Source organism: Pygoscelis adeliae, unplaced genomic scaffold (genome assembly GCF_000699105.1).
Source record: "Pygoscelis adeliae isolate BGI_AS28 unplaced genomic scaffold, ASM69910v1 Scaffold621, whole genome shotgun sequence".
Classification (NCBI taxonomy): domain Eukaryota; kingdom Metazoa; phylum Chordata; class Aves; order Sphenisciformes; family Spheniscidae; genus Pygoscelis; species Pygoscelis adeliae.
Window position 1 is genome coordinate 425,794 of NW_008824052.1, and position 10,637 is coordinate 436,430.

The window sequence follows — 10,637 nt, forward strand, 5'->3', positions numbered from 1 at the left end:
CCCCCCCCCCCCCACTAGCTGAAGGCAAACCCTTCCATGGAAAAGGATGCAGCACAGTGCAAAGGACATTCAGAGACGGACATCCAAGTAACTCAACAGGCCACTGCAAAGCACTTGGGGACAAAGCGAAGGAGCATACGGAGCAGCGACAGCCCTGAGCATCTTAGCAAAACCATATCCCCAGCTCTTCAGGGGCCAACGGGAGAGGAGGCAAATCCCAGCCACAACATGAACACACAGAAAAGGTGCAAAAAAGCCAGGGACTCTGCAGGTGCCTGATGCCAGCAGGAGCTGCAAACCTGCAGCATCTCACGGCTGAGCCTACCTAAACTGCTACTGCCCACCTGCATCTGTGCCAGGGCAGCATGGGAACCGCTCACTCCAGAGATGCGAACTCCTCACCTCCAAACAACACGCCCACCCATGTGTTACACATTTCCAGGCAGCCTGCGGTGGCTCTGGGGCGAGGGGACATTGCGAGTGATTTGTGCATCTTTTTCCCCGCTTTCATTGCTTCCTTAAAGGACAAAAGGGAAAATAGAGGCTTTGAGCCCTTTCTGGTCACGAGTCTGGATGCAGTCTATAAACTCACCGTGCTATTTCTGCTATGGGCAGGGAGGGGAGAACCAGACCCCATGTGTTATTGTTACAGCTATTTTTAAATGCTTGAGTAAGAATCAAGTGCAATGGTATTGGGGGCCATATACATACCTAAGGCAGAGGCTCAGCTGCATTCCCGGAGAGGCAGAGCTGGGCATAGCCAGAAAGTGACGGAGAGAGAGAAAAGAGGGAAAACTTAATGCCAGAGGGTGTTATTCCAGGAGAAACCCCTGCATTATTTTTCTGTAGGCTTTGGCACCCAGGCCCATCTGGGGAAGCATGTTTGCAGAGTAGCGGGAACCTTTCTGGCCTCTCTGAGCTTGTGATGACCGACCACACACACGCATACATGTGCACAGCACAGCTGCAGAAAAGGCTGTTTATCTTGTAAAAAATTGACTTGCGCAGGAAAGCATCCAGAGGCATCTGTATTCTTGCAAAAAGCACCAAAGGACAATAAATACAGTGAGTTTCCTCACCTTTTAAGGACTTGAGCATTCCTCCTTTTGGAACTGGAGGTGCTGTTAGCCTCTCACCAGCCAGCAACACCCCTCACACAGAGGGAGGGGTCGCTACAAAGGAAAGGGGCCCATCCGGCCAAGCAGGAGCTGCTATCAGCAAAGATAGCCAGAAGATCGCTGTTACTAGCAGGATTTGCTGTCTATGGCACATCCCTGAGAGCATCCAAAGGGTCTCCGCACGGTCTTGCTGTCTCTCTGGAGCATCCCAAGAATGGCCAGCCCTGCCCCTGAGCACCCAGTGCCCCCAGGGTAGCTCATCGCTTTCTCCTGTGGGCCCTCCCTTGGCTTCTTCCCACCCTCCCAAGGTAAACGCCAGCTTGGGGGGTCCCCTCCCTAGAAGTGTGAAAGAGGGCACTGGGGTGCACACTGTTCCCAAATCAGGCACTGTGGAGCACTGCTGGGTGGTGGAGCCATGTGCTGCCAATGGGATGTGCAGCATCAGAGGGCACAGGGAACGGAGAAGTGCCGTGGGGTCCCACCCAGACCTAGAAACCCCCTTTAGACACTGCCACAGCATATCCCCCTGCCCCAGCTGCCATGGCTATGGACATTCATCTTGATTTCTGCATAGCTATAGCACAGTCTCCAGCTTTTTTCGCTGTCTGTGGGCACCAACCCCAGGCAGTATTTTTATCTATTTGACTCAAAATAGCCCTTGATCTGTTGTACTGCACTACGACAGCTCTCCGCCCCTTCCAGCACACACACCCCACCTCCAACAGTGTGCAGTTCTAGGTAGTGGTGGAAAGGACCATTAGCAATGCACCAGGAGCATATGCTACCTGACATTGGGGTCCTCCAGCATCCACCTTGAGCCATCTCAAGGCCCCAAAATGGCCATCTGCACACGGTGATCATCCAACTTGGGGCTTGCTCTGTGCTGGTTCCCCCTGTGGAGCCTCTTCACATGCCCTCTTCCTTCAGGCTCCCTGCAGAGGAGCCTTCTCTGTCCCTCCTGCCCCACAACTAGGGGCTTCCCATGTGGGACGAGTCTCTTCTCTCACTGGACCGAACGGCAGTGCTTGTTAGCTCAGGCTTGCTGTCTGTATCTCAGGGCAAAGATTAACTACTCCAAAAGATGTCTTGAACTTGAGCCCCTGCAAGCAAAAAACAGTGCAAGTTTCCACACAGCAGAGGCAAACGTCAGCATGCTGAGCCCTTCCTGCTCATCACCCAGGCTCCATTACAGCCACTACCCACAGACACTGTTTTTATTGTGCTGCTGTCGTTCACTCATGAGTTTTTGGAAGATTAAACATTTCTGCAGAATTTCCACCATTATCAAGTCCCACAGATGCTCCAGCTCCACCCCCCACCCCAACCCTGCCTCTACGCTTCCAGAGCAAACTAGTTGCTTTAACTGAGGGTTCAAGGTCCACCTCAACTCCTTTCTTTCAAAATGGAGCCTGTTCTTGGTGCTCTAAATATTCTAAAACTTATCTACCTGCCTACAAAACTTTCCTGCGCCAGCTTAAAATGGGTAGACTTTAAGTCAAGCAAGTTGCAATGGCTTGGGATGCTTATCCACACTTAGAGCTCCTAAACTCTTGCAAGGACATGGAGGACTGTCACAGGGCTCTCTCCCTGCACCTCCTGACCTCTCCATTGAGGTTGGATTTATTTCTTCTCCTTTGTTTCTAACTCAGAGGAGTCCTTTACAGATGACAGCAGGGCGAGACCTGTGTGGAGTACAGCCTTGCTCTGTTTTCTTGACGAAAATTGCCATGGTAGTCCATGGCACTGTCATCACCAGGACCGTGTGCCCCTCTGCCCCAGCCCACAGCCCCTGGCAGGTTTCTTGCTTACAGAAACATGAGTTTCTGACAGATGAGCTTCTTTGCAGAGATATTTAGAAACGTGGAGAGTTGCTGAGTGACTGTAAAATTGCTGCACTAGCACAGGATAGATTGGATCCTGGTGGTGCCAATGTGTCCCAGGTTGCTAGTGGGCTTATTTGGGAGTGTTAATGAAAGCTTTTGCAAACTAGTGGCTTTGTGACTCCCAGGGATGTAGGGAGGTGCACAATCAATTTCTCCTTGCTCGGTGTAATGCTAAGATGGCTCCCTTGCCCCTTGCTTTCAGCTATAGCCCTGTGCGTTGCCCTGGTCTTGCCTTGCAATAAGAGCTGTGATTAGATGCCCCTTGGCTGAACTCCCCCTGTACAGATGAAAACGAACCGATGCCTGTTGTGTCTTCATTTGTTTGCCCCATGTTGCTTCCTTCGTCTTCCGAGCTCTTGAGAAAACGTGCTCACGCAGCGAGCCATGCAGGAGACCTGCTTGTCTTGCTCTTAATCACGAAACATGCGCTACTTCTAGCAGCTCTAGAGAGCAAAAGATTGCAATAATACCTTTTACATTATAGTCGCTATGTTAGCAAGAAAGAAAACATTATTTTTTCCCTGACAACAACTCAACTTCTGACAACACTTGTCCAGTTTCTTTTTTCCATAATGCATTAAGCATTAGGAGGCACAGCTCTGCAAATAACCCAGCTTTCAAGACTACCTGTTGAGGACATTGTTCAGCAATCCTGCAAAATGGTTTTATTTGTGGATGGAGGGGAGATGTTGGTGAATTCTCCTAAACTTCCTAGCTCCTGCTGGAAGAAACACATACATTCTGGTAAAAGCCACAAAATGCCGAGTCTGGTACAAGGCAGCCCTCTGTATCCCGGGTCTCTGTGCCAAAGAGACATTGCATGAGGTGGTAAAATCAAAACCATGACTTTGTGAAGACCACTCAGCAGTGATGGGCATCTTTATACCTGTCACTGTCCCTAGGATATCCGGGGAGGTCTCTGGTACACCTGGTATTCACCAGGTGTGAACATCACTTGTTAATCAAGCAAGAAGAGGACATGGAGGACACCACGTGCTACCTCCCCCACACACCCCAAAAAACAAGCCCACAGGATATTCCCAGCAAGAAGCAGTCAGATGGCCAGGGAGCAAAGCTGTCGCCAGGAAAGCTCACACATCTCAAGGGCAGCAGGTTCCCTGTGGGACTCTCTCCGCACTGCTCTCCGCATCGCTGCCGCAGAGGGCAGAGCCGCTTGTAGCTCAGCATTCTGCAGGCAGAGCCAAAGGAGAGGCCTGGGCTGCCCATGCTTGTTCATGTGAGCATCAGCCTTGATTTCAGCCAGAGGCTGAAGAAGAGGGAAATGAGATGGGAAGTAGTCAAAAACCGACAGTAGCAGTAATTTAGAACCATTACTAATTTTCCACTGTAATTAAGTGGTCCGGTTATCTTGATGCTTGAGTGACCACTCCAGTTCTCAAAAGCCATTTCTGTACACTTGAAACATGGTGAAAGCAACCGCTCCTCTTTCTAGAGTAGAAAACAGGCTGTTGCTATGAGCTTGGAGAGGACACAGAAACGCATCTGTCTTGGCAGAGATGTAATTCAAATCAGCAGCTTCTTCCACTGTCCCACTCAGGAATGGAGGGACATTCAGGCAGGGAGCTGGCAGCTGCCTGCGCAGCCTGTCTCGGGGATGCTGGATGCTCCCCATGGGTGAGACAGCCTAAGGCCCTCTGTAACGGCAGGATGCAGGAGAGAAAAAGCTCAAAATGGCTCACAGGTCCTAAAAAGTGAGGGGAATGGCTAGTGGCTAGATCCATCCTGTGAGGCACGGCAGGCAGCAGGTTTGCAGTGCTGGGGTACAGGTAATCCACCTCACGGGCACCCCATGCCAGGATGGTGGCTGGGGACGGCACTGCTGAGGCAAGGTTGTCCTCTGGTATTTTTGATGTGCTAGAGCACATCAATTATGTGCTCCAAAAATGATGGCTCATGCTTTCCTGCTCTCCTCTGACAGCAGCCACTGTCCCCCTGCTCAGCAACCCGAGGGGAGCTCCCCATCACCCTGGCAGTAGCATGGGGGAGGCAGGCAGGGAGGAGGCTGCAACCACCCTTCCTGACACACTCGAAGCACTGGTGAGCCCAGCCACCCACCACGGTCACCCCCCACGTCCCGTGTCACCCGTCATCCTGTGCGTCTTCCCCCTCACATCCGCAGGGCACTCTAGGACAGACAGATGTCTTGTGCAAACCCTGACCGAGAGAGAGAGAGAGATCTCCAACAGCCCGACGCACCACCCGGTCCCCCCTCCAGGGACAGGGCAGGCAGACCCCAGCTGGGCAGAGCCAAATTTTTCCAAAGCAGGGCTGAAAGGAGAGTTTCAAGAACTGGCTTGGTTGGAGACAGAAACCAGAGTACGGGTCATAAATTCAACCCCACCTTCCCTCTGCTGCCTGCGCCGCGCCTGGCGCCATGAGCCGGCGCTGCCCCAGCAATGCGAAGCCCCTGCGCTGGTGGGTCAAAGCTGAGGGTCACCCCTTGGGCTCAGCAGCTGAAGACTCCCGATCTCTCTGTCTCTCTCATGGTTCCTCATAAGTTCAATGGCACAATGCAGCTACACTGTTTGAAAAGCCATAATATTTGTTGGTACGACTCTTTTATTACCGCCGATTTATATATATTTGTTGATAAAAGAGGTCATCTTGGGAGACACTTGTAGTCTACTGGGAAATAATTATCCGATGCTGTATATTCTGTACATGCTGTATAAAAAAAAAGCAAAATATTTAAATTGAAATGTTCGGTGGACTCAGTGGCACATGCTGGGAGGGGAGGTTGGGACCGGGCGAGCCCCTCCCTTGGGCCACCACGGCTCAGTCTCGGGCTCCCCAGCAGAGTCACCATCCCACTGGGCTCCTGGCCAAAGCCCGGGGCAGGATCCGGCCACGGTGGAAGGGAGAAGCTTGCAGCTCCCTGGGTGCTTTTCCTCATGCGAAGGTGAAAGGAGGTGACTTTGCAGGTAAAAGTGGCTGCGCTTGATCTCCCTCCTGGGGGTAAAGCACAAGACTGGGTACGGCTTTGTTTGTCAGAAACTCTCAGCGCAGCGAGCCCGGCGTTGCCCACCCGCTTCCCTCCTCTCCTGCCCAGGGTGGAAACCCTTCGGCCACCACCCAGTGCAACATCTCTAAGCCTTATGGTCAGAGAGAGACAATTCCCCGCGGGGGGATGTCCGGCCGCGGCAGAGACTGGCTCTGAGCATCTGGCTCCTCCAACTCGTTTCCATGCTAATCCCGTGCAACGGCACCAGCTGCCCTCCCCAGCGCATTTTACAACAGCAACAAGCTGTGATCTTCTAACCTGACACATGCTCTTAGAAAACCTGTTTCATATTTTCTGTGGTATCGATCTACAACTTTCGAAATCATTGGAGACAGTTGTGGTAGCCTAAAAATTGTGCTGAGCTCATATATTTTTATATTTGTGGTGTTTTCCTATTAATAGAGAGTAGTGAACCAGTAACCCTATAGCTGAAAGTGAACTATTCAAAATAAATATACGACTGCAGAAAATATTTGTAAAAATAATTTATTTGAAATATTCTGCCAAAGATGGTTCTCTAATGATCTGTAAAATGTCATTTCTCTCTTTTCGCTCTGAATGTCATTGTGAAAGCACCTTTCTCCCCACTATCTTTTGAAGATATGTTTTTTTGTATCTTTAAGGTCAAAGAAATATGCCAATGATTTTTTTACCGGAGCAGTAAATAGAGTAGTAGGGAGGCACGAGACAACTTTATAATGGTGATAAACGGGATCCAGTAACAATCACTCTGACAATCCGGATTCTCCTGTAGTTCCTTTCACGGACAGATGGGTTTCGAAGCCCGGGACGGTTCTCTAGCAGGAAGGTCTCAGCTGCGGCTGCTGCTGCTGCTGTGTAGCTCACCTGAAGGAGAGAAATCTCTCAACCACCCATTTGCAGGCTTGGGGCATTTGGACCCCCTCGCAGGTAACTTCTGCCTCTTCATTATTTATAAGCACGATACCCTTATTAGCCCTTAATAAGCCCTGTGGCACGTGGGTAACCCTCGATAAGCCCTGTGGCACGTGGGTAACCCTCGCTCAGGGCTTTGCGGGGCTTCAGCCTGATGAGGTCTAGCCCCCTCCAAAGCCATTCCTGCAACGCACCGGGTGCCCGCAGCAGCCCCGACCTGACAGCAGAACTAATCCCACTGACACCCGGATCTGTCCCCTTCCCAGCATGGGGACAGGGGCAGGAGAGACCCAGCCGCCGTGGGACATGATACCTTAGCAAGAGGATGCTAAGCAAGGTGTCCCTGCAGGTATGCAGTTCAACAGGGTGATGTATGGCCCTTTACCAGGGAGAAGCTGCCCAGATTAGTCTGTTCAGAAATTACAATTTTTTTTTTTTTTTAATAGGGAAAAATCTTATTTCCCTGCTTCATCTCTTCCTCTTGAAAGAACTTTTCAATGCTAGGAAAAGCCTTCATTATCTTCTGTGATCCCCAAGTCTGTTGCAGTGGAAATAAATCCTCAGCCACGTCCGTTAGGCTCCACCGTATCAGAGAGATTTTTGGCTCAGGGGTTTTTTTTTTTTTTGCTTCTGAGCAGATTCACAGTTTCTAAAATTTCTTGGTCATAAAGATCCAGAGGAATTAATTGGTAATAAAGAAATGAGGGCCCTTTTCCAGTGAATGGGCTTCCACGTGCAATTCAACTTTTGACTCGCCAAAGGTCAGGCACGTGTGTAAGTAAATGCTTTATTGGACAGGCGCCCAGAAACGGAGACGTGAAATGCAGTTTCCAAGCCGTGGGGTGTGTTCGGATGTGACAGGAGCACCGCCATCCATCAGGTGCGGGTGTCATGAGACCGTGCGGTAAAGCACATGGCACAGTCTGCAGCCGTGGGAACTGTGTGCCGGTGAATTTTTGTTCCTCTGTGCAATGAGCTCTCTGAATCCAGGGTTACACAGCTGCTGCATCACAGGGAAATGCAAGCGAGCCAGGGAAGACAACTGTGAGAAGAATTGGGTTTCTGATCACTGTGCATTTTGTTAATTAGTGAATTCAAATAGTTTTATTTTTACCAAAAACAGATAATCTTTATTCCAGTAAAGACAACTGTTGACTTGAGATAGATATATATATATGTATTATTTGAATGGTTTATATCTTGTTGCTCTAACTACATAAAATGGAAACATGTTGCAAGTTGTGTCATTCCAAAATGTACAAAATAAATTACTTTTCCCTGCATGCTGCCTGGGTATGTTGTGATTTGAATTAAGAATTATATTTGAATTGCCTTATTCAAGAGGTTGTATGTTACCTAACTGGGGAATGACCTGGCACTGTTCATCACATCACATGTGTACTTGATGCTGTGTTATGTCAAATTCAGATGAGGTGTCTGTCATCTATGTATTTTGTGGGAGACCTTTTATCTTGTTAAACTGTGATATGTAAACCTCTCATTGCCTGAAATAGTCAGAGTTGTATAAATCAGTGTCTTTAGCTGTTTTCCTAATTTTATCACATTTCCTAACACAAAATATAGATGTTTGTAAATTCTTCATTCATTTTGTCTATTTTTATGTATGAGGTTTTTTTAATCTGGCAAAGGAGTAAGATAAGGCAGCTTCCCCTGAATTTTTCAATCAAGGCTCAGTTACATTTCTATCCCTCGGCAAGATGCAACAACTAATTTTCAGCAGCTACAATTGGAATTAGGGACGTATGTTTATTGCTATTATCTTTTCTGGCTCAGATGGGCCATTATCACTGCGGAACACAATGATTAATGACAAGCCACGCGCGATGCTCCCGTAGTGACAGCCCTCTGGGGACCCGGCGCTTTACAGCGGTTTCTTCAGGCCCCACACCTCTGCTGTGCGGCGGGTTGAGTGGGGAGGGAGAGAGTAGATGTCCCTGCCACAGCCAGCCAGGAGAGAGGGGAGAGATGCTGGGAGTTCCTGGCTCCGAGGCGCTTTTTCTCCTTACACAAGGCACCCCAAAGACCATGCCATCCGCCCTCCTGCGTGACGCCCCGGTCGTAAAACTGCATCTTGTCCATTCATTAACCCCACGGTTGCAGCACGTCTCTGAAGACCAACATCCCGTCCTGACGCTACGCTGTGCAAAATCCCCCACAACAAGCTGCTCCCGCTGAAGCCGCCCATGGGGTTTTTTCTAGGTTTGGTTTCCAGCCATGGGATCAGGTTACTCCACGGCTGGCTAACAGCAGTGTGCTCCCCATCTAGACTCCAGAATACCACCTACAGGTCAGAGCCCTTGGAAAACATGCTGCACTGTCGAAGGAAGCAGTGCAAGGTAGGCACAAATCTGTTTCGGTGGCAGCACAAGGACAAGAGGTGACCCGATACCCCCAGCAGCAGGGTTCACCCCTCTTGTCCCCCCCTAGACACAAATACTGTGTCTCTTGGCTGCAGCACCATGTGGCCAAGAAACAGGTCTGTTTGGTTGGGGAACAGATCCCCAGAAGCCCATCTCCAGCTCTCAGCTGACTTTTTCTGGGCCTCCATGCCTAAAATGCCAAATAAAACAGTTGAGAGCATTAAAACGCTCTTGCCAGAGCCAGCCACGGTCCCTGCTCAGTTGTACAGGTGCCACATCATCCTGAACATAAGCAGCATAAATGTTTCAGGTATACAAAGCCATACTGAGGTGTCCCAATCGTGGTGTAAAAGCCCCACTGTCCTCTCCCCACTCCGCCAGATTTTGACCGTCGCTGCATAACTGTGCCGTATGAAACGCTGATCTTTTTCTATGTCTAGTAACCATAGAAACACATGGTCAGGGAAGTAAATTCCTGGAGCAGGACAAGCCGTGGTCCCGGGTTATTGATTCCCTTTCCAGGGCTTTGAGCGCTAAAAAATTTTCTGTCCCATCCAGAAATGCACCTCACATTTTTTTCTTTTCCTCCCTTTAGTTTTGGCAAGCTTCAGGTTTGAAGGACATCGCTGGCGAAAGGGAGATGCTCTGGGAAGGGCTGGGGTAATACAGGGAGGAGGTTGTCAGAGAGAGCTCTGTGCAGCACCCCAGAGAAGACCAAAAAGAGGAATGGTGAAACCAGTTTTGCTACAGGCACCCCCTTTTTTTTTTTTTAAAGTGTGGGGTAAAAATGTTAATTTTTGCCTTATCCACTCCGGGGCTCTCAGCGTGACCTCAAAAGTGTCTGTGGTAATGCCCGCCATTCCCCGCTCTCATCGCTGCTGCTGGAAGGCATCATTTGGAAGTCACGGGCTCAGCCCCAGCTGGCAGAAGAGACCCCACAGATTTCGGTGGGCTCCTCGCAGCATCCTGATGCTGGACCGCCCTCGCCCCGGTTCCCCCCATTTTAACCTGCCGTGTCCTTGGCTCTGCTGGCACAGCTCACGTTGCACCATGTCCCCCTGCAGGGGCTTGTACAGCCCCGGGTCTGCAGGGGGACATCCTCGGGTGTGCAGGGGGACATCCTCGGGTGCGCAGGGGGACATCCTCGGGGACAGGGATGGGTACTGGGCTCGTCCGCAGCGGACCTGACCTCGCGCTGGGGTAGTCCTGCTCCAAACTAAGGCCGGGCTGGGGCCCTCCAGTTGCTGCTCCTGTCACTCTTGGCCTAGAGGGGTTACCTCGAGGTGGGAGGCCAAAAAAAGGTCAGAAGCAGGAAAAGTGAAATTTCTGAATAAGCCTC

General features: G+C 50.3%; 1 protein-coding gene across 1 annotated transcript in view; it reads left to right on the top strand.

Annotated features, from left to right (window-relative positions):
* The first annotated feature begins 5,396 nt into the window (after positions 1–5,396).
* GINS1 (GINS complex subunit 1 (Psf1 homolog)) overlaps positions 5,397–10,637 on the top strand; it is an 8,848-nt gene continuing 3,607 nt past the window's right edge. Inside the window, exons 1-3 of the mRNA XM_009333727.1 lie at positions 5,397–5,437; positions 6,778–6,932; positions 7,716–7,797. Of these exons, the coding sequence (XP_009332002.1) occupies positions 5,397–5,437; positions 6,778–6,932; positions 7,716–7,797 (278 nt within the window). The remainder of the gene's footprint in view (positions 5,438–6,777; positions 6,933–7,715; positions 7,798–10,637) is intronic.